Source organism: Sus scrofa, chromosome 13 (genome assembly GCF_054392235.1).
Source record: "Sus scrofa isolate SSC_HxYL_T2T_F1_AM1 chromosome 13, Sscrofa_HxYL_maternal_Yorkshire_Landrace_v2.0, whole genome shotgun sequence".
NCBI classification, from domain to species: Eukaryota; Metazoa; Chordata; class Mammalia; order Artiodactyla; family Suidae; genus Sus; species Sus scrofa.
Window position 1 is genome coordinate 16,612,802 of NC_139395.1, and position 25,415 is coordinate 16,638,216.

The 25,415-nt window shown below is 38.5% G+C and overlaps 1 protein-coding gene across 10 annotated transcripts in view; it reads right to left on the minus strand.

Moving 5' to 3' along the window:
• COL6A6 (collagen type VI alpha 6 chain) overlaps positions 1-25,415 on the minus strand; it is a 169,495-nt gene that overhangs the window by 63,647 nt on the left and 80,433 nt on the right. For 9 of the 10 annotated variants that reach the window (XR_014825031.1, XR_014825030.1, XR_014825033.1 and 6 more), the window contains 2 exons: positions 16,349-16,414; positions 14,881-14,934 (listed from right to left, as the gene is read on the minus strand). Coding sequence is in view for 5 of the 10 variants with exons in the window: in XM_084991768.1 (XP_084847894.1) it covers positions 14,881-14,934; positions 16,349-16,414 (120 nt within the window). In the remaining 5 variants the exon portion in view is untranslated. Of the gene's footprint in view, positions 1-13,365; positions 14,226-14,703; positions 14,935-16,348; positions 16,415-25,415 lie in introns of those variants that run through there. The other variant, XR_014825035.1, reaches the window with a different exon arrangement.

Below are 25,415 nucleotides of genomic sequence, written 5' to 3' on the forward strand. Positions count from 1 at the left end.
CCTTAAGATTTGACTTTGAAAAAGCTTAATTAAAATTAATCACCTCAGCACATTTATTGAGCTCCTGCTCCCTGATAGGTCCTGGAGTGGACAGTGGTGAGCAAAAACTGACTCCTGCCCTAAGGCAGGAGCTTATAAGCCTGAAGAAGAAAGCAGTCATGCAAATAACAGAAATATCTCCAGAAGTCATCCCTTAGCACCTTCATTAATGGCTATTTGAGATATAAACTCCAAATGAAAGTCATGGGTAGGTGAGAGAGACAGAAAGAAAACAAGAAGATAGGGGAGTTGATATTATGGTTTTGCTTCAAATTTTCAAATGTTATAGATGAGATAGATTAAATCCCCAAATGCCTTGACGGTTTGTCCAGAGCTTGCAGTTGGCTGGTAACTTAGATAAGCCTAACTTATCTGTGAAAGGGAGTATGAACAGGCACACCAGGAAGAAAGTCTCCCCAAAGATGACCGAGAGTAAGGAGACCCAGAACAGAGTGATCAGTCCTTTGGTGCACCATAGCCTGGGTTTCTAATGATTTACCAGGGCCCACTTTCCAAGACAGGTATAGACTGATTTGAGACACAGAATACCCAGGAAAAAATCAGGTCATTCTTAACAGTAAAACATCACAATATTATTGAATCTTAATGGCAAACTCATTCATGATGATGAATGACAGTCCTCAGGCACTTTAGGCTGCCCCTAAAGCAGTGCCAAGAGAGGGGAAAAGGGCAAAACATAAGGAGCAGCCCTCAGGACTAAACATGATGGAGGGCAGTGCTTTAGTATGAGGCTACAGTTGCTTCTCATTACCCCTTCCATGGGATCTATTCCAATTCTCACTAAGTTTTCAGAAAGAGCCAACCTCCCATGCCCACTCCTCCTGTCCCCAAGCACTGCAGGTTTCTGATTCTCACCTCCCCCTTACTCTCCCCTCACCTAGTACAGATTCTTGTCAGAACACTCATCAGAGCTGGTTATGCCTAGAGGAACTCTGTACAACAGTGGGTATCAACTGCAAGAGGGGGATTTAGCATCCCGTTTCCCTGATGACATTTGTCAGTGTCTGGAGATTTTCCACTGTTACAAGTCAGGGGTGCTACTTGCCCCCTGTGGGTAGAAGCCAGGGATGACACTAAACATCCTACATCCTGCAACGTGGCCTTCAACAAAGAATTATTTGGCCCAAATGTCACTAGCATGTTGAGATGCCAAGCTCTACAATATGATTCTAAGTTCCTTGATATCTAAGATTACCTAGAGTAAATAACTATTCTAGTAGTTAGTAGAGTGGTTGATATGTTGTAGGCGATCACTTAATCTTTTCCAGATGAATGAAGGTCAAATGTGGTCAATCCTCCAATCACTTACACACTCAGCAGAATTCTGTTGCACTGAGTCCTCACTGTCTATTATATACCTCTGTTTTAGAGTTTTTCAGTCAGAGGTATAGATGTTTCTTCTAAAAAATAATGACTTACTATAAAAATGATACATGTGGATTTTAGAATATTCAAATCCAGAAAATACACCGAATAAAAATTTAAAAGTCATCTCAAATCTAGAAATAACTATCACTTGGTAGTCATAATTTCTGATGTCTTGTTATGCATATTTACAGATAAAGTTCTGAAGAGTGGTACTTTTGATTTTAAAAGGATCATGTGGGGGCCGGGCAAGATGGCGGAGGAGTAAGAGGTCGTGCTCACCTTCTTCCACAAACACATCCAAAAAACACATCAACATGTAAAATGACTCGCACAGAACATCAACTGAATGCTGGCAGAAGAACTTAAACCTCCAAAAAGGGTAAGAAACTCTTGATATAACCAGGTAGAACAAAAGAAAAAAACAGAGAGGAAAGTAATCAGGACGGGACTAGCATTCCTGAGAGGGAGCTGTGAAGGAGAAAAGGAACACACCTCCTGGGAAGCCACCTAACTGATGGAAAGATCAGCCAAGTTGGAAGGACTTCAAAGTCACTGAGAAAAGTGTAGCAGCTGAACTGAGAATGGCAAAGCAGAGTGAGAGCCACACAGATCATCTGAACTACTGGCCTGGACACCACAGCCTGAGATGCTCAGGTGGGGGCTGGGCACTGAGGCTTAGGCTCTGGAGGTCAGTCCCCAGGAGAGGACTGGGGTTGGTGTTGTGGAGACAGCCTAGGGAGCTAAAGTGCAGTGTGCCACAGGCAGGGGAGTGGTGTGCTATGGGCTGGGGAGGGGAACACCATGGCAGAGGGAACCTGGGAGAAGGTCTGGACCTGCAGGAGAGGCAAGGTATCATTGTTGGGGAAGGTAAGAGGAGGAGGGGTGGACCGCCATAGGAAACCCCCTGTGCCTGAGCGTGTATGTTTGCCCATGGGCTCCCAGAGGATGGGGTACCTCTGGCGCAGGCCACTAGTTGTGAGAAGCCACTTGCTACTCTATGGGGGGCCTGGCATCTCTGGCGCAGGTGCAGCATGGTGAGAAGCTGTGTGCTAGTCTATGGGGGACCAGGTGGGTCTGGCACAGGTGGCAGGCAGAGAGAGGCCTCTTGCTAGTTTACAGGAGATGGGGCACTTCTTATGCAGGCTACCAGTGCCCAGGCACCTCTTGTGGGGCTAAGTGCATCAGGGGGCCAAGTGTGATGTGGTGCCTACCAAGAAGCATACACTGTTGCTCTCACTCCCCTGGGAACACACCTGCCCTGCAGCTGTGACTGCCAAATGCTCTGGGAGGTGCCCAGACACTTGATCACTGTCCCTTCCCAGGAACCTGCAACTAGGAGAAGCTTGTGCAGCACATCCTGAGGGGGCTAAGCAGGATGAGATGCTTCTTGCATGGTCTACAGGAGGCGGGGGCAAACCACCGCTGTTATCTCTGGCTCTAGAGGAGAGAGTGGATTGCTACCACTAGGGGTCCATGAGCAGGCACCACTTACAGCCCCAATCACCTTAAGGACACCACAGAGGGCATTGTGACCAAACACCACCTGTTGGTGCTCTTGTACCCCTTGGAACACACCAGCCCTGCTGCTGCCACTGCTGAATGCTCTGGGCATTACCCACAAACCTGATCTCTGTCACGTCCCAGGATCCTGCAACTAGGAGCAGCCTGTGCAGCACCTCCTATGTGGGCTAAGTGAGATGGATTGCTTCATGCATGGACTACAGGTGGCGGGGGGAAACCAACCACAGTTATCACTGACTCCAGAGACGGGCATGGCCTGCTACCACTAGGGGTCCCTGAACAAGTACCACCTGCAGTTTCAATCACCTCAGAGGAGGCATTGCAATTGAACACTAGCTGTTTTTGCTCTCGTTCCTCTGGGAACTCACACACTCTGCTGCTACTACTGCCAAATGCTTGTAGATTTGCCTAGAGCTCATTACCACTTCCCAGGGCCCTGCAACTAGGAGTAGACTGTGTCTCCTTCCTGCAGGTCCTTGCTGCTGTTGAGAGCCCAAACACCAAGCACTGACTGCTGGCCCTACCCATTGCCTCCTTCTCCCTGAAAACACACTGAGCATCCTGGGGATAACAGCCTGCTCACACTGAAGAAAGAGACAGGAAATATTCAAAGTCCCACACCAAAAATAAATAGTAAGCCCCCCCAAAATACAAAAGGGTATTCTTGCATTGAAGTAGCCTTACAAGACTACGGTTTGGTTTCCCCAAACTCACAGATAAAGAAAAACACAAGCAAGATGAAGAAGCTCAGAAACCATTCCAGTTAAAGGAACAGGAGAATTCACCTAAAGCAGTCAACAATGAAACAGATCTCAATGTGACAGACACTGAGTTATAAAGGGAGACAGTGAAAATACTGAAGGAATTAATGCTGAATATCAAGGAATTAAGAAGGTACGAACAGTAATGTAGGTTTCCTTAGAAAGGAACTAGAAAGTATAAGGAGGAGCCAAGAAAAACTAGAAAATTCATTTGCAGAGATGCAAACTGAGCCAAAGGCAATGGAGAACAGAATGAATAATGCAGAGGAACAAGTTAGTGACTTGTTAGATAGAATAATGGAAATCACCCAATCAGGACAGCAGACAGAAAACCAATTGTAAAAACATGAAAGCAATATAAGAGACCTATGGGATAATATAAAATGGTCCAATCTATGCATAATAGGAATTCCAGAAGGAAAAGAAAAAGAAAAGGGGATTGAAAATATATTTGAAGAAATTATGTATGAAAACTTTCCAAATCTAAAGGAAACTGACATCAAGATAGAGGAAGCACAGAGGGCCCCAAACAAGTCAAACCCAAACAGGCCCAAGACATATTATAATAAAAATGGCAAAAGTCAAAGATAAAGACAGGATTCTAAAGGCAACAAGAGAAAAGCAAAGCGTTAACTATAAGGGAACCCCCATAAGGCTATTAGCTGATTTCTCTATAGCTATCTCACTACAGGTAGAAGGGAGTGGCAAGATATATTTAAAGTGCTGAAAGGAAAAAATTTGCAACCTAGAATACTCTATCCAGTATAATATCATTTAAAATAGAAGGGGAAATAAAGAATTTCTCCAACAAACAAAAGCTAAAAGAGTATGGCAATACTAAACTCATTCTAAAAGAAATACTGAAAGGGCTTCTCCAAATTAATTTTTTAAAAAAGAAGTAAGAAGAAATAGAATGGAGGAAGCCACAAGTGGAAAGCAATCACTTAAGTAAGCCAGCATTCAGATCTAAACATGAAGAAGTTAAAAATAAGTAAATAAATAAATAAAGACATCAAAATCATACAATGTGGGGAAGGAAAGTAAGAAAATACAGATTTTTAAAAATTTTTAATGATGTGTTTGAGCCTATATGATGATCAGGCTAAAGCAAGGAGATACAGGAAGAGGTTAACATACTTAAAAAAACAGGGCAACCACAAATCAAAACCAAACATTGCATCCCAAAAACTGAAAAGAAATGTACTCAAGCATAAAACAAATGGAAACCATCCAACCAAAAAAAAGAAAAGAAGAAAAGGGAAACACAGAACCAACTGGAAAACAAAGTTTAATATGGCAATAAATAAATATCTATCAATAATCACCCTAAATGTCAATGGACTAAATGCTCCAATCAAAAGACACAGAGTGGCAGATTGGATAAAAAAGCAAAAACCTTCAATCTGCTATCTACAAGAAACTCACCTTAGGTCAAAGGACACATATAGATTGAAAATAAGGGGATGGGAAAAGATACTTCATGCCAACACAGAAAATCAGGAGTTGCAATACTCATACCTGACAAAATAGACTTTAAAATGAAGGCCATAAAGAATGACAAAGAAGGACACTATTTAATGATAAAAGGATCCATTCAAGAAGAAGATATTATAATCATCAATATATATGCCCCTAATATAGGAGCATATATACCCAGATACCTCCAACAAATAGTAACAGACATAAAAGGAGAATACAATCACAGTGGGAGACTTTAACACCCCACACACATCAATGGACAGATCCTCTGGACAGAAAATGAATAAGGCAACAGAGATCCTAAATGACACAATAGAAAAGTTAGACTTAGTTTACATTTTCAAAACATTACATCCAAAAAAATCAGAACATACATTCTTCTCAGGTGCACATGGAACATACTCAAGAATTGATCACATATTGGGGCACAAAGCTAACCTCAACAAATTTAAGAGTGTAGAAATTATTTCAGGTATCTTCTCTGACTACAATGGCATGAGACTAGAAATCAACTCCAGGAAAAGAAAGGAGAAAAAACTGACTACATGGAGACTAAACAGCATGCTAATAAAAACCCAATGGGTCAATGAGCAAATCAAGAAGGAAATTAAAAAATACCTTCAGACAAATGATAATGAAGACACAAGCATTCAAAATCTATATCATTTCAGCACTATTCACAATAGCCAGGACGTGGAAACAACCCAAATGTCCATCAACAGATGATTGGATTCGGAAGATGTGGTATATATACACAATGGAATACTACTCAGCCATAAAAAAGAATGACATAATGCCATTTGCAGCAACATGGATGGAACTAGAGAATCTCATCCTGAGTGAAATGAGCCAGAAAGACAAAGACAAATACTATATGATATCACTTATAACTGGAATCTAATATCCAGCACAAATGAACATCTCCTCAGAAAAGAAAATCATGGACTTGGAGAAAAGACTTGTGGCTGCCTGATGGGAGGGGGAGGGAGTGGGAGGGAGCGGGTGCTTGGGCTTATCAGACACAACTTAGAATAGGTTTACGAGGAGATCCTACTGAGTAGCATTGAGAACTTTGTCTAGATACTCATGTTGCAACAGAACAAAGTGTGGGGAAAAAATGTAATTGTAATGTATACATGTAAGGATAACTTGATCCCCTTGCTGTACAGTGGGAAAATAAAATAAAAAAAAAAAATCTATGGGATGTTGCAAAAGCAGTGCTCAGAGGGAGATTCATAGCAATGCAAGCCTTTCTCAAAAAAAAAAAAAAAGAAGAAAAATCTCAAATCAGCAACTTAACCCACCACCTAAGCGAATTAGAAAAAGAACAAACAAAACCTTAAGTCAGGAGAAGGAAGGAAATCATAAATATCAGAGAGGAAATCAATAAAATAGAGATTCAAAAAACAATAGAAAAAAATCAATAAAACCAAGAGCTGGTTCTTTGAAAAGATAAAAAAAAAAAATTGACAAACCTCTGGCCAGACTCATCAAGAAGAGCAGAGAAAAAACCCAAATAAACAAAAGAAGAAATGAAAAGGGAGAAGTCACAACGGATACAGCAGAAATACAAAAAACCATGAGAGTATACTATGAACAATTGTATGCCAACAAATTTGACAACCTAGAAGAAATGGACAACATTCTAGAGACTTACAGCCTGCCAAAACTGAATCAAGAAGACATAAATCAACTGAAGAGATTGATCACTAGAAATGAAATTGAATACGTCATAGAAACACTCCCTACAAATAAAACTCCAGGACCAGATGGCTTCACAGGTGAATTCTACCAAACTTACAAAGAGGAACTTATACCCATCCTCTTTAAACTTTTTCAAAAGGTTGAAGAAGAAGGAACACTCCCAAAGACATTTTATGATGCCACCATCATCCTAATGCCAAAACCAGACAAACATACCACTAAAAAAGAAAACTATAGGCCAATATCTTTGATGAATATAGATGCAAAAATTCTCAACAAAATCTTAGCCAACCAAATCCAACAACACATAAAAAAGATCATACACCATGACTGGGTGGGATTCATCCCAGGTGCACAAGGATGATCCAACATATGCAAATCAATCAACGTCATACACCACATTAACAAAAGAAAACTCAAAAACCACATGATCATCTCAATAGATGCAGAGAAAACATCTGACAAAATCCAACATCCATTCATGATCAAAACTTTACCTAAGTGGGTATAGAGGGAACATACCTTCACATAATTGAATCCATGTATGACAAAGCCACAGCAAATACAATACTTAATGGAGAGAAGCTGAAAGCCTTCCCACTAAAATCTGGAACAAGACTGGGATGCCCATTCTTACCACTGTTATTCAAAATAGTACTGGAAGTCCTAGCCACAGCAATCAGACAAAAAAAAAAAAAAAAAAAAGAAATGTGATGGACATTTGGGTTGTTTCCACATCTTGGCTATTGTGAATAGAGCTGCAATGAACGTGCAGGTGCATGTTTCTTTTAAGGAAAGTTTTGTGTAGATATATGCCCAAGAATGGGGTTTCTGGGTCATATGGTAGTTCTATGTATAGTTTTCTAAGGTACCTCCATACTGTTCTCCATAGTGGCTGTATCAGTTTACATTCCCACCAACAGTGCAGAAGGGTTCCTTTTTCTCCACAACTCCTCCAACATTTGCTCTTTGTGGACTTATTAATGATGGCCATTCTTACTGGTGTGAGGTGGTATCTCATGGTAGTTTTGATTTGACAGACGATTGGATTAGGAAGATGTGGTATATACACAATAGAACGCTACTCAGCCATAAAAAGGAGGGACATAATGCCATTTGCTGCAATGTGGATGGAACTGGAGAAACTCATACTGAGAGAAGTAAGTCAGAAAGAGAAAGACAAATACCATATGATATCACTTATAACTGGAATCTAGTGTATAGCACAAATGAACCTTTCCACAGAAAAGAGAATAGACTTGTGGTTGCCTGGGGGAGGGGGAGGCCATGGGAGGGATTGGGAACTTGGGGTTAATGGATGCAAACTATTGCTCTTGGAATGGATTTACAATGAGATCCTGCTGTGTAGCACGGAGAACTATATCTAGATACTTACATGGCAGCATGACAATGGAGGAAAAACTATGTATACATGTATGTGTAACTTGGTTCCCAAGCTGTACAGTGGAAAAAAAATAAATAAGAGGCATCCAAACAGAAAGAGAAGAGGTAAAACTGTCACTGTATGCAGATGACATGATACTATATATAGAAAACCCTGAGGACTCAACCCCAAAACTACTTGAACTGATCAACAAATTCAGCAAAGTAGCAGGATATAAGATTAACATTCAGAAATCAGTCACATTTCTGTATACTAACAATGAAATATTAGAAAAGGAATACAAAAATACAATACCTTTTAAAACTGCACCCCCAAAAAATCAAATACCTGGGGATACACCTGACCAAGATGATAGACAATATGCTGAGAACTATAAAACAGTAATCAAGGAAATTAAAGATGTAAAGAAATGGAAAGATATTCCATGCTTATGGGTCAGAAAAATTAATATTGTAAAAATGGCCATACTACCCAAAGCAGTCTAGATATTCAATGCAATCCCTATCAAATGACCCATGACATTTTTCACAGAACTGGAACAAACAATCCAAAAATTTATATGGAACCACAAGACCTAGAATTGCCAAAGCAATCCTGAGGAACAAAAACCAAGCAGGAGGCATAACTCTCCCAGATTTCAGGCAATATTACAAAGCCACAGCATCAAGACAGTTGTGGCAGTGGTACAAAAACAGACAGAACAATGGAAACAGAGAACTCAGAGATAAACCCAGACACCTATGGTCAATTAATCTTTGACAAAGGAGGCAAGAAGATAAACTGGGGAAAAAACAATCTATTCAGCAAGTATTGCTGGGAAACCTGGACAGCTGCTTGCAAATCAATAAAACTAGAACACACCCTCACACCATGCACCAAAATAAACTCAAAATGGCTGAAAGACCTAAATATAAGACAAGACACCATCAAACTCCTGGAAGAGAACATAGGCAAAATGTTTCTCTGACAGCAACCTTACAAATGTTTTCTCAGGTCAGTCTCTCAAAGCAACAGAAATAAAAGCAAAAATAAACCCATGGGACCTAATCAAACTGACAAGCTTTTGCACAGCAAAGGAAACCCAAAAGAAAACAAAAAGACAAGTTAAAGAATGGGAGAAAATGGTTTCAAATGATGCAACTGACAAGGGCTTAACCTCTAAAATATACAAACAACTTATACAACTCAACAGCAAAAAAGCCAGCAATCCAATGGAGAAATGGGCAAAAGACTTGAATAGACATTTCTCCAAGGAAGATATACAGATGGCCAGAAAGCACATGAAGAAATGCTCAACATCCCTGATTATTAGAGAGATGTAAATCAAAACTACCATGAGATACCAACTCACACCAGTCAGAATGGCCATCATTAATAATTCCACAAAGAACAAGTGCTGGAGGAGTTGTGGAGAAAACCCTCCTACACTGTTGGTGGGAATGTAAGCTGGTACAATCACTATGGAGAACAATATGGAAATACCTTAGAAAACTATACATAGAACTACCACATGACCCAGCAACCCCGTTCTTGGGCATATATCCAGACAAAACTTTCCTTTAAAAAGACACAGGCACCCACATATTCATTGCAGCACTATTCACAATAGCCAAGACATGGAAACAACCCAAATGTTCATTGACAGATGATTGGGTTAGGAAGATGTGGTATATATACACAATGGAATACTACTCAGCCATAAAAAAGAATGACATAATGTCATTTGCAGCAACATGGATGGAACTAGAGACTCTCATGCTGAGTGAAGTAAGTCAGAAAGAGAAAGACAAATACCATATGATATCACTTATATCTGGAATTTAATATACAGCACAAATGAACCTTTCCACAGAAAAGAAAATCATGGACTTGGAGAATAGACTTGTGGTTGCCAAGGTGGAGGGGAAGGGAGTGGGATGGATTGGGAGCTTGTGGTTAATAGATACAGACTATTGTCTTTGGAATGGATAGGCAATGAGATCCTGCTGTATAGTCACTTATGATGGAGCATGATATTGTAAGACAAAAGAATGTATATTTGTATGTGTAACTGCGTCACCATGCTGTACAGGAGAAAACTGACAGGACACTGTAATCCAGCTATAATGAAACAAAACAAAAGTCAAAGAAAAAGAAAAAAGAGGGAATGAGAGGAAGACAATAAAAGAAAGGAAGAAAAAAAGGGATCATGCTATTCATGCCATTTTAAAATCAAGATATTACATCCAATTTAACTTGTATCTAATAGAAAAAAAAATAAAAGAACTGGAATTGTCAGATGGTAACATTTCTTGATAGTAGGAGACATAGAATTCCAAAAGAGGAAAGAATGACTATTAAAAACATTAGGAGGTTCAGGTATGTTTGAGATAGATATTTTGGCTTATAACTATGTTCATATATTTACTCCCACAATTGAAGATGAGGACATAGTATCTTGGTACTTTTCCCACTTTCCTATTTTCATATGATTTTCAGATGGTCAAATGTATAACATTTGTGTTTTGCCCTGTAATCATTATTTCTAGGGTTCAGTCTTATTTCTACACCTCAAGGATCATGGGGGCTAAATTGCCTCAGTTTTTGAAATCCTGGCCATGCTGATTACTCACATGCTTAAAGGACAATCTGGGTGGGTATAGAGGTCTTGGACACCTCTATTTCTGTCAGAACTCTGTATCCATTTTACTACTCCCTGTTGGCTCTGAATGTTGAGAAGGAGGCTGAAGACAGACTGAGTCCTCTCTTTTCTGCTTGGAAATTCTCATGACTCTTTATGTAATTAGTTTGGTAATTTCAAAGTTACTAGGATGGAGTGCTGATATTTTTTTATCAGTGTCTTTTCTGAGTCAGAGTATGCCTTTTCTTTCTGCCTATTTAAGTCTTTGTTTCAATAAGTTATCTTTTATTACATTTCTGAATATTTTTTACATTTGGTCTAATTTAGTAATGCAAATTATACATTTGTTGGCTCTCCATTGTCGATATTCCACCTCTATCACTGCTTATGTGGCTTCCTGATTACCATATGCCCAACTATATTTTAAGTTATCCTCATTCTAATTTTTCTGTTGCTTCTAGTATATCATAATTCTACATTTTTTTCTTTTTCCATTGCTCCTGAAACACTACCATCTTGCTGTCTTCCCTTTCCATTGCTTTGTCAGATCTTTAGAATCTTAGAGCAACCATTGTCTTAATTTTTTGGAGAAATGTTTGCCAGAGTTGTTCTTTTTCCTTGAATAGTTCTCTTCTAGTGAGTCCTCTGCTCACATAGTTCTCCTCTTCTCTTTCAATTTCTATGTGTAGGTCCTGATTAGTAATCATCTGATTAATTCATGATAAAGCCTGTTAATATTTCTGATTATCAATCACCTATTTATTGAATAATTGTATGGGGTGTAGCAAGACTTGGGTCAGCAGGATATAGATATGTTGTTTCAAGAACTTTGTCATCATGACTTCTTTCTTTTACTTATGGCTACCTCTTCCTTCAAATTTTGGTATTTAAGAGACATGAACTCACGCAAAGTCTCTTAAGTCATAGTTTCTCTGACTTGTAGTGGTCACAGCTGCTTCTCCTGTTTTTGCAGCCTCCATGGCTTAGACTGCTAGCTATAGACATTAAAAAATGAAATAGTCTTCAGTTTCTCATTATTTCTGTCTCCTCTGCTAAACTGTATTTGTGTCAGTACATTCCCCTATCTTAAAATCTATATCGACCCTGGATGTTGTTTATCAGCTTTCTTCAGGACTGAGTAGCTACTTTTAGATACATCTGACCCCTGCTTTGAGTCTGAGCTTCTAGGTGTGAGCTCTCCAAAGCCTCCTTCTCTGGGATCCAGATTTTAAAACAGTTGGTTAATATCTGTCATCACGTGTGGCTTGAAGTTATGGTCATTCTTTTTGTTTTTGTTTGTTTATTTGTTTTGCTTTTTAGGGCTGCACCCATGGCATATGAAGGTTCCCAGGCTAGGGCTCTAATCAGAGCTACAGCTGCCAGCCTATATGCCAGCCCACGCCACAGCCACAGCAATGCCAGATCTGAGCTGCATCTGTGACCTACACCAGAGCTCATGGAAATGTTGGATCCTCAACCCACTGAGCAAGGCCAGGGATAGAACCCACAACCTCGTGGTTTCTAGTCAGATTCGTTTCTGCTGTGCCACGATGGGAACTGCTGTTAATCTATTTTTTAATTCCTTTTTTTGTTTTCGGTGAGTTGCACAAAAGGCGGGTAGTATTAAAAAGACCCCAACTTTGCCATCTTTAGCTAGAAATCTGGTTTTACTCCTGAATGGCATTGCTGAATTTATAACCCAAGGGGTCATATTTCTCAGGAGTTGTGTGGTTTAAATAATACATGGTGATACTGCCTTAGCCTCTAGAGAGATTATAGCCTCTATAAAACAATAAAAGTACATCTCCCAAGCCAGGATTTTTTGGATGATATTCTTTAAATTCAAAATATTTTCCTGGGATATGTAAACCGACTACACCCTTTTAGGAAGTGAAGTAAAGAGCAAATGTATTTTAAAACTTTTTAGATGCATTAAAAAGGGTTTTTCAAACAATTAAATTATGCACATTTTAAACATAATCTCTCTTTTTATTTCCATTTTCTCTGCTTTGCAAAGAAGAATGTGTTCCAAGATATAAAAATATTTTCCTGATTGAATATAATAGCTAGTTCTAAAAACTTTTGATCAGAAAATACGATGCAAAATAAATGCAATATATTAAACTAATTTTTATTTGTGCTCAATATTAAAACATTACGTATATTTATTTATTTTATTTATTTATTTTCGTCTTTTTAGGGTCTCACCCTCAGCATGTGGAGGTTCCCAGGCTAGGGGTCTAATCAGAGCTGTAGCCTCTGGCCTATGTATATTTATTTAAAACATTATACATTTATTTAGAACATTACACACACACACACACACACATATACACCTTTTTTGGGAAGGGGAAGAGAAAGTTGGAAAAGGCTAGATAGCTAAATGAAGAATGGAAAGAAAATGTTACACAATGAGAAGAGACAGGTCTAATTTAGAAACAAATGCAGGCATTTAAATGTATTTTATTAAAGTTATCTCTTCTTAATAGACAAAAAATTTCCTTTATAATCTCTGTGCTCTTCCAAGAAGTCAAATACAGAATCTTTTTCAAAAAAGTACTCATTGAAAACAACAAGCAAATGAAAAACACTGCAAAAGGTTTCATAAGCAAGTGGCCTAATTTTGCTCTCAGATGTATATATTTTATAGGCATATATAATATATAATCTTTTCAACACTATGGCAGTTCCTCAAAATATTAAACATAGAACTACCCAGCAATTCCACATCTGAGTATTATCCAAAGGAAACAAAACTACTAACTCAAAAAGATATAACCCCAGGTTCATTGCTGCATTATTTGCAACAAATAAGACATGAAAGCAACGCATGTCTCCACAGATGGATGAATGAATAAATGAAATGTGGTATATATATATATATGTGTGCGTGTGTGTGTATATAATGAAATACTATTCAGCTATGAAAAAGAAGGAAATCTTGCCATTTGTTCATCAAGGATGAACCTTAAGGGTACTATGCTAAGTAAAATAAATCAGAGAAAGGCAAATACCATATGATCTCATCCATATGTGGAATCTTAAACACAGCACCCAAACTCCTCAGAGACAGAGCAAACAGATTAATAGCTGCCAGAGGTGAGGGGTTGGGGGGGTGCATAATAGGTGGAAGGGGTCAAAAGGTATAAACTTACAGTTATAAAATAGTTAAGTCATCAGATGTAATGTAGTTACTAACAGTATATTGTATATTTAAAAGTCCCTAAGAGAGTAGATCTTAAAAAGTTTTCATCTCAAGAAAAAAAATTCGTAACTATGTGGGTTGGGGTGAAGGATGTTAATTAGACTTAATAGTTGAATGATGGTCATTTAGCAATATATATATTATATATTATGTTGTACACTTGAAACTAATATGCTATATATCAGGTATATCAATAAAATATATATAATGTTTTAAAATTTAGCACAAATAAATATAATGTTTTAAAGTTTAGCAAATTTAACATATTGCATTTATTATGCATTTCTGCTTTCGAAGCAGAAGTTCATAGAATCAGCTATTGCAGTCATCCACGAAAATTTTTTTTTTATCTTGGAACACATTCTTCTTAATGATGCAGAGAAAATGGAAGTAAGAACAGAGGGCTCACAGCAGAACTGACTTTTCTAAGGAGTCATAAAATTTGGCAGAGGAATGGAGTCTTGGACTCAGCTGGCCTAGTGAGTAAGACAACTTTTGACCACTCTTATCCCAGTTGGCTGCTCTTGTGTCCTCTCTGCCCAGCTCTTTCTTCTGCATGGTAACTTCCTCTGCACCCAACACCTTTCTGCCTCAGACTCAAGGCCCTTCTTGGGTCCTTTGCCAGCTCTGTTCTGAGTCAGTTTCCCCAAAGCAGTGAGTCCGAGCAGAACCATCCTGCCTGCCCCCCACAATCAGCCATTTCACCCCAATACAGGTTCCTGGAACAGTGGGCCTCCTTGTCAAAGGGGGCGCTTACTGTCTTTCTCCTGGTGCCTGGCATTCCAGGGGGGCCTGGCGAGCCTCTTCTTCCCTGTAAAAGAAACAGACAGATGTGTGACAATAGTGACCCAGTACTGACAGATGTCCTCTTCAGCATTAGCTGGTTGTGCTCTTGGGAGAATAGATAGGGCCACACCAATCAGAGTATTCTCTTTATGGAATGTAGCTTTACTTCTACCAGTCATAAATCACAGCCCTATGTGGGCAAGACATGGTTTCATCTTTGCATCACCACTGTCTAGTTGTGTTTGGGCTAGACTGTTCCCAGTGCATTTCCACAGCGTGCGTAACTGAAGCATGCTGTGAGTCTACTGCTTGTCTGGATTTCTACCTTTGGACTTCTTGTTCTGTCTGGCTAACCCACCTAGATTAACACCCTAAGGTGAATAAAATCTCTCAAGACTCACAAGTCTTCCCAAGATGGAAAATGAAGGAATAATCCCAAAAATATAATGAGTTACATTTGCTGCTTAATAAAAGTGGCAGGTAACATTTCCTGAAGGTTTATGATGTAGGGCATTGAGTTCCCACTATCACCTCCAAAAGTAGGCTATTTATGTCCTATTTTGCAGATGAGAAAATTGAGCTTTACAGGAAGCAGCCTGAGCCCATAGAGCTGGTAAAGAGCAGGAAACAGGACCCTGGCTTAGGTAAAGTAAATCTCTTTCCATCAAATCAGACTTTTCCCTCAGGGGAGTCACCAAAAAACTTTCTCATCAAGAAGACCCAGAGACACACATTTTCCAGATACTTATTTTTTACTATTGTGAAAAAAAGTCAGAATGATCAAATCGTGACTCATGAAATTTTATGAGATTAATCTCAAGAAACTTGCCTTGAGCATGCAAGCTATATAGAGCTACCAGATCTTGTCTTTTTTTCCTGCATTATGTATAATACATCTTTTTAGGAAAGCCAACAACTTTTTTTGCGAGTGCCTTCTATCAGCTAGCACTACATTCTCAGTTACAATTTAGATATTTGCATTCATAAATGAAGACCTCAAGGGTATGACTTGGTGAAGCAAGTCATCCCAAATTCAGAGGAGAATGTTTCTTAAATCCCAGAGTAGCAGATAAGGAGGAGTAAAAAGATTTTTCTGCACCTAAAAAAAGTCTTTTGTATCTATATCTACAATGACTCCACATTCTTTTTCTTTTTTTTTTTTTTTGGCTGCCCTGTGGAATATGGGGTTCCTAGGCAATACGTGCCACAGTTTTGACTTACACCACAGCTGTGGCAACACCCGATCATTTTTAATCCATTGTGCCAGGCCAAAATCGAACCTGCATCCAGAGATGCTGCTAATTCCAGTGTGCCACAGCAGGAACTCCTGATTCCACATTCTTTATATGCATTTCACATTCCATCACAAAAACTCTGAACCTCACAGTTGTCACATCATTACAAGTTTACTTCCAAAAGCCCACATTTCAAAAGCCTACCTGTCTTCCCTGTTCTCCTTTCAAGCCCTTGGGTCCTTCTATGCTATTGTCAAATCCAGGAACTCCCTACAAAATAGAAAATAAAAGAGAAAAGTTAACAGACTTTGAACACTGCTCCTTAAAAATGTGATTTGTGTGCAACACACCTAGTCACCCCCCAAAAAGCTGACAAGAGGCCAGCCCATTTGAAGTGGAAATAAACTAAAGTGTAAATGGCTTACAAATATTTTCTTTTCGTTCTGTGCTTTGCATCATCAGAAGAGAGTGGAGGGGTGAAGTGAGGGCTCACCACAGAAGGCACAGCCAAGGGAAGCAAGGGTAATGTGCCCATGTTTAGGACAACTCTTATCCTGGGGCTGAAGGGACCTCCTTCTTGCTACTATCACCCTTTCTCTCAACTTCTGGTCTTCATTCCTGGGGCCTTGGCGAGTTCATACTTAAGGGTTGATAGATTTTATTTTCCCCTGCCCTTGAGGGAAGGCAACAGTTTTTTCCTTTAATTGAAGTATAATTGATTTACAACGTTGTGTTAGTTTCTGCTGTACAGCAAAGTGATTCAATTATACATATACATCTATCTATTCTTTTTAAGGTTCTTTTTCCTTAGAGGTTACTACATGTTATTGAGTAGAGTTCCTTGTACTATGCAGTAGGTCCTTGCCACTTATCTATTTTATATACAGTAGTGTGTATATGTTAACCCCAAGCCCTCAATCCATCCCTGCCCCACCCTGCTCCCCCTTGGCAACGAAAAGTCTGTTCTCTATGTCTGAGTCTGTTTCTGTTTTGTAGATAGGCTCATCTGTGGTATATTTTATATTACACATATAAGTGAATCAGACGGCATTTGTCTTTAACCGTCTGGCTTACTTTCCTTAGTATGATCATCTCTAAGTCCATCCATATTGCTGCAAACAATGGCATTATTTCATTCTTTATTATGGCTAAGTAATAGTGAAGGCAATGGTTTGTAATGGGCTCTACTACAAGAACACAGGATCCCAAGTAGCACTGATGACTGCACCTGCCACCCCTCTTCTTTCTCTTCCTGGGTCCTTGGCTGCCTTCCAGTCCCATGTATTCATTCTTACTTTTTGGTTTTCAGAAAATCCTGGAATATTGAGTTTTCCCCCATATTCATACAAACATTCCAGCAGGAACCCAGTGAAAAGAGGCACACATTATAGGATGCTATCCTTGGCAGGCCAAATAGAAAGCTTTCTATCTTGGGTCATTAGGACCACAAACAAAGCAGCCCAGCTATTTTAATAGGACTATCAACTGAGCCAGTCAGTTTCATCAAAGTTTCAGTATATTGAGAGGGGACAGCAATTATCCAGTCCTGCTGAGAGCCAGCTGCAGGGCTGTTTGATTAATAGCAGCCTATATGATTTTCATTAATAAATACATAACTCAAAATCACTCATAGGGACATGTCATTGTTCCAAAGACTTCGAAAGCTTTTAAAAAAATCTTTTTAGGGCTTCACCTGTGGCATATAGAGGTTCCCAGGCTAGGGGTCGAATTAGAACTATAGCTGCTGACCTAAACCATAGCCCAGTAACACCAGATCTGAGCTGAATCTGCGACCTACACCACAGCTCACGGCAACGCCAGCTCCTCAACCCACTGACTGAGGCCAGGGATCGAACTTGCATCCTCGTGGATACTAGTCAGATGCATTTCTGCTGAGCCATGATGGAAACTCCTTCAAAAGCTTTTTAAACAAGTAGTTTCTACACTCACAGAGCTTATAGGATAACAGGAAAAAGAGGGGCTGAGAATTTACTTTATAACTGATAGCACTAAAACTTACATGAACAACTATTTCTCTCCTCCACATACCAAAACCAAAGGCTACTTTCTTACATTTTCTGTTTTACTCATAAGCTTAAATATTTGTCTATTAAGTTCTCCAGGCAAGTATACCTGAATTACAATATTAAGGAATGGTATTTTCATGAGAAAAGTAAGAAGGAAGGTAATGTAAAGTCCAAAATTTTATTCTACTGGGTGTATACACTTTTTCCTACAGCCCATCTCTCACTATTTGATGGAAGAGATGACAAAAGAAAATCATATTTCAGCACATTCTACAGAACACCTTCCATGCATATCAGCTGAGCAGTCAATCTGAATACGATCTGGCCCAGTCTTTCAATTTCTATGAAAATGGACAAAAGATTATTATCTAATATAAATTAATGATTAAATCTCGGCTTCCCATAATGATATGTTTTAGAATGATGAACCTTACTAAAATCTGTATTTCAAGCAAATGATCTAGCTCAGTTTCCCCCCAAAATTACATGAGACAAATCACACCAATGTTTTCTTTGTCAGTCTCCCAAGGCACTAGAAAATGTAAAAATAAACAAAGAGGATCTAATCAAACTTATAAGCTTTTGCACAACAAAGGAAACCATAGACAAAATGAAAAGACAACCTACAGACTGGGGGAAAATATTTTCAAATGATGCAACTGACAAGGGCTTAATTTCCAAAATACACAAAAAGCTCATACAACAACAACAGCAGCAACAACAAAGAAACAACCCAATTGAAAAATGGGAAGAAGATCTGAGTAGACAGTTTACCAAAGAAGACATACAGATGGCCAACAGGCCCATGAAATTAGTTCCATGTCGTTAATTATTAGAGAAATGCATATCAAAACTACAATGAGGTACCATCTCACACTGGTCAGAATGGCCATCATTAAAAAGTCTAGAAATAACAAATGCTGGAGAAGGTGTAGAGAAAAGGGGGCCCTCCTACACTGTTGGTGGGAATGTAAATTGGTGCAGCTACTATGGAGAACAGTATGGAGGTTCCTCACAAAACTAAAATAGAGTCTCCATATGTTCCAACAACCCCGCTTCTGGGCATATATCAGGAGAAAACTATAATTCAAAAAGATAATGCCTCCCAATGTTAACTGCAGTGCTCTTTACAATAGTCAAGGCATGGAAATAACCTAAATGTCCATCAACAGAAGAATGGGTTAAGAAAAAGTGGTGCATATATACAATGGAATATTACTCAGCCATAAAAAGAATGAAATGATGCCATTCAAAGCAACATGGATGGATCTAGAGATGATCAACTAGGTGAAGTAAGTCAAAGACAAATACCATAGGATATCACTTATATGTGGAATCTAAAATATGACACAAATGAACTTATCTATGAAACAAAACTATACTCACAGAAATAGAGAAAAGACTTGTGGTTGCTGTGGGTAAGAGATGAAATGGGAGTTTGGGGTTAATAGATGTAAACTATTATACATAGAGCAAATAAACAACAATGTCCTGCTGAATAGCACAGGGAACTATATTCAATATCCTATAATAAGCCATAATGGATAAGAATATTTTGAAAAAGAATGTGTGTGTATATACATATACACATATATATACATATACATACATATGTATATATACACACACACATATGTATATAACTGAATCACTTTGCTGCATAGCAGAAATTAACACAACATTGTACATCAACTATATTTCAATAAAATAAAATTTAAAAAATAAAAAATATTTAGGTTAAAATGGGAAATTTCAAACAAATTAGCTTTTGTGTGATCCAAAATTCTGTCTGATTAAGCATAGATTTTCAAGAATTTGTGCCATTTGCATTCATTCCTATAAATAATCTTATCATGGGATGTGTCCATTTATTCTATTAATTTTGTTTCTCCCCAATTTTTCCTGAAATAGTAACCCACAAAAAACATATGGAAAAAAGCACAGAGAATTGTCTTTGATTTGAGATGTACATTCCCAAGAGGCTGGGAAGAGTTATTATGCTTGGAGAAACCATCTGAACTCAGTGTTGTGACAATACATCACAGGGAAGCTCTGGTGGGTTAAATTTTTAGCCTCTCAAAGTCATAGAACATTTGTCTTTAAATAAAAAATCCTTTAAAAAGAATATGAAACAGAATATTAGGGAAACTACTGAGAGTCTAGGTGTAACTTCTTGCCTCCTCCTCCAGAACTGATTATAAAATGGAGGGAGGGACATTAAGCCTTGGCATTGACTGAGCAGAAATCAGCTTGTCAGATCCATTTGACTTTACATAAAAATTTACATGCAAGAATACCATTTGGCCATAAAAAAGAATGAAATAATGCCATTTGCAATAATGGGGAAGTACCTAGAGCATACTATGCTTAGTGAAAGAAGTTAGAAAAAGGCAAATACTATATAATATCATTTATACATGGAATCTAAAAAGTAATACTAATGAATGTCCATTCAAAACAGAAACAGATTCAGATATAGAAAACAAACTTGTGGTTACCAAAGAGGAGATGGAATGGGGAAGGCACAAATTAGGGATATGGGATTAACAGATACAAACTACTATATATAAAATAGATAAGTTACAAGGACTTACTGTATAGCACAGGGAGTTATGCCCATTATCTTGTAATAACCCACAATGAAAAATAATCTGCCAAAATGCTGACTCATTATGCTGTATACTAGAAACTAACACAGTATTTTAAGTGAACTATGTTTCAATTAATAAAACAGTTCAACATTTTAAAAAAAGAATATGAAAAAGTATTTATGTATATGTATAACTGAGTCACTTTGCTATACAACATAAATTACATCAACATTGTAAACCAACATCAGCATTGTAAATCAACTATAATAAAATTTAATAAATAAATAAATCCTTTACTTTACTTAGATTCTTTCAAAAGTGTTACATAGCCATACTAACAATTTAACAGACAATTACAGGGAGTTCTGATTAAAGTAAACACCAATTTATAGCAATACTCCAAGGGAGTTTTTGGTCATCATATTCAGATGACTGAAATGTCTTTGTGTTTGATCTACTTTTCTTTATTATCCTTAGTTGTGGATAGATTTTTGTTTCTAAGTAGACACTTTGAAGTTGTTTGAAAACTCTCAGGTCACGAGACTACCAACAGAAGATGTCACTTAGTACACAATGTTGTCTTCAAGTGCAAATTCCTCTGTTTTTCTTTTGGCCCTGCCCACAGCATGTAGAAGTTCTTGGGCGAGGGATCTAACCTATACCACAGCAGTGATCCAAGACACTCCAGCGACAATGCTGGATCCACAAGAGAACTCCTGTTCTGCTTTTAAAATAGAATTATCTTCAATGCATATGTAACACATATTTGTCTATATATATTGTACCAAATTCTTTCCCTGATAAACCTACTATGCACTGGAGGAGGGGATATTAAACATAAGGTTCTGTGGGGAGGGCAGGATCAAGATGGTGGAGGAGTAAGATGTGACACTCACCTTCTCCCACAAACACAACTAAAAAAACTATCTACGTGTATAACAATTCATACAGAACATCTATTGAACACTGGCAGAAAACCTTAAACCTCCCAAAAGGGCAAGGAATCCTCCACATAACTGGGTAGAACAAAAGGAAATAAAGAGAGAGAGAGAGAGGAATCAGGACGGACTAGCAATCCTGAGAGGGAGCTGCAAAAGAAGAAAGGAACCCACACCCTGGGAAGCCACCTAACTGATGGAGAGATCAGCCAAGACAGAGGGACCTCAAAACCTCAGAGAAAAGCACAGCAGCTGGGTTGAGGAAGAAAAAACAGACAGCCACACAGGACATCGGGATCACTTCCGGGGACACCACGGCCTGAGATGCTCAGAAGGGGGCTAGACACTGAAACTCAGGCTCTGGAACTTAGTCCTGGGGAGAGGATGAGGGTTGGCTGTGTGGAGACAGCCTGAAGGTCTAGAAAGTAGTGTGTCAACAGCTGGGCAGCAGAGCACCACAGGTGAGGGAACCCAGGAGGAGGTCTGGGCCTGCAAGGGAAGCAAGACACCATTGTTGGGGAGGGGAAGAGAAGGAGGGGTGGACTGCCACAGGAATATCTTCTTCTGCACATGTGTGGAATCTTGGAGGGCAGGGCTATGGTTAGCAAGGCACCTCTTATTGTGCTATGGGTGGTAGCACCTCCTGCATGAGCTAAGTGCAATGAGGCAACTCTTGCATGAACTAAAGGTGGCAGTGACAAACCACTGCAATTATTTCAGACTCCAGAGATGAGTGTTGCCCAACACCACTAGGGGTCCATGAACAAGCACTACCTGCAGCTCCAGTCACCTCAGAGTTTGTCACAGAGAAATGCATTGCAACCAAGCTCCAACCATTGTTGTTCTCACTCCCATGGGAAAGCACATGCCCTGCCACTGCCTCTGCCAAACATTCTGGGCACTGCCTACACCTGCCTGAGGGTTATTGCCACTTCCCAGGGCCCTGCCACCAGAAGCAGCCTGTGCCAACTTCCTCACTATAAAGGGCCCAGAAACCAGGCACTGGCATTAGCCCTGCGCATTGCCTCCATCTCCCTGGAAGCATACACAGCACCTTATTAAGGAGATAACAGCCTGCACACACTGAGGAAAGAGACAACAAGCATCCAAACCAAAAGCAGCCCTCACACCAAAAATAAACAGTAAGCCCTCACAAAATACCCAGGGGCGCTCTTGCATATAAACAGCCCTTCAAGACTACAGTATTTGATGTACCTAAAATCATAGAATAATAAAAATATAAGTAAAATGAAGAAGCTCAGGAAGCATTCAGGAAGTTAAAAGAGAATACTCCTGAAGGAGATAAAAATGAAACAGACTTCTGCAATCTAACAGACACCAAAAAGAAGACAGTGAAAATACTGAAGGAATGAAGAGTGAATATGAAGGCATGAAGAGCAGATATGAACAGTAATGCAAATTACTTTAGACAGGAACTAGAAAATTTGAGGAACAAAGAAAAATTAGAAAATTCATTTGCAGAGATGCAAGCTAGTGAAAGGCACTGAAGAGCAGAATGAATAATGTAGAGGAATGAATTAGTGACCATGGAAGATAGAATAATGGAAAAAACCCAATCAGGATGGCAGACAGAAAACAAATGAAAAAAACATGAAAGCAAAATAAGAGCTCTATGGGATAATATAAAGTGGGACAATCTACACATAATAGGAATCCAGAAGGTGAAGAAAAAGAAAAGGGGATTGAAAATATATTTGAAAAAATCATGTCTGAAAACTTTCCAAATCTAAAGGAAACAGATATCAAGACAGAGGAAGTGAAGAGGGCCTCAAACAAGTTGAACCAAAACAGGCTCATACCAAAACATAGTACAGTAAAAATGGCAAAAGTTAAAGAGAGGATTCTAAAGGCAGCAAGAGAAACACAAAGCATTAATTATAACGGAACTCCCATAAGGCTATCAGCTGCTTTCTCTACAGAAACACTACAGGGCAGAAGAGAGTGGCAAGATATATTCAAAGTTCTAAAGGGGAAAAAATTGCAGCCTAGAATACTCTACTTAGCAAGAATATCATTTAAAATAGAAGGAGAAATAAAGAATTTATCCAGCAAACAAAAGCTAAAAAAGTACAGCAATACTAAACCCATTCTAGAAATACTGAAAAGGCTTCTCTAAATAAAAAAGAAATAAGAAGAAATAAGATGGAGGAAATCACAACTGGAAAGCAATCACTTAAATAAGCCAGTATACAGATCTAAAAGAAAAAAAAAAAACTATTGTAAAAGCAAAGATAAACACAAGGAATAGCAAAAGGATAATCACGAAGATGTTAAAAAGGGACCTAGAAATCATAAAATGTGGGGGAGGAAAGTAAGAAAATCTAATCTTTTTCTTTAGAATGTGTTTGAGCCTATATGACTATCATGATAAAGCAAGTAGATATAGGAAGGGGTTAACAGGGCAACCTCAAATTGAGGTCGAACAATACAGTCACAAAAACTAAAAAGAAGAGGACAAGCAAAAAAGAAAAGAAAATCATCCAACCAAAAAAAAGAAAGGAATAATGGGGAAACATAGACTTAACTGAAAAACAAGGTTTAAAATGACAATAAATACATACTTATCAATAATTACCCTAAATATCAGTGGCTGAATGCTCCAATCAAAAGACATAGAGTAGCAGACTGGATTAAAAAAAAATCTACAATATGCTGCCTAGAAGACACTCACCTTAGGACAAAGGACACATATAAATTGAAAGTGAGGGGATGGAAAAAGATATCTCATGTGAGTGGAAAAGACAGGAAAGCAGGAATTGCAATGCTCATATCAGACAAAATAGGCCTTAAAATGAAGGCCATGAGGAAAGACAAAGAAGGACACTACTTAGTGGTTAAAGGATCCATTCAAGAAGAGGATATTATAGTCGTCAATATATATGTCCCTAATATACGAGCACCCAGATATCTACAACAAATACCAACAGACATAAAAGGAGAAATTGATGGGAGTACAATAACAGTAGAAGACTTTAACACCCCACTCACATCAATGGACAGATCCTCTAGATCTGTCCATTGAAAGAAAATCAATAAAGCAACAGAGATCCTCAAGGAAACAAGAGAAAAGTTAGACTTAATTGACATTTTCAGGACATTACATCCAAAAAAAAATCAGAATATACATTCTTTTCAAGTGCACATGGAACATCCTCAAGGACTGATCACATACTGGGGCACAAAACTATGCTCAACAAATTTAAGAGTATAGAAATTATTTCAAGTATCTTCTTTGAACGCAATGGCATGAAACTGGAAATCAACCACGGGAAAAGAAATGAGAAAAAAATGACTACATGAAGACTAAACAACATGCTACTAAAAAACCAATGGGTCAATAAGGAAATCAAAGGGGAATTAAAAAATACTTTAAAACAAATGATAACAAAACCACAACCATTCAAAATCTATGGGATGACCCAAAAATAGTTCTTAGAGGGATGTTCATTGCAATACAGGCCTTCCTCAGAAAAGAAGAAAAATCTCGAATCAACAAGTTAACCTACCACCTAAAAGAATTAAAAAAGAACAAACAGGTTTTTTTTTCCTCATTTATTTTCCTGTGGTTGATTTACAGTTTCATGCCATTGTGTTCAAAGAAGATACTTGAAATAATTAAAATCTCCTACTATGATTGTATTCCCATCAATTTCTCCTTTTATGTCGGTTAGTATTTGTTGTAGATATCTGGGTG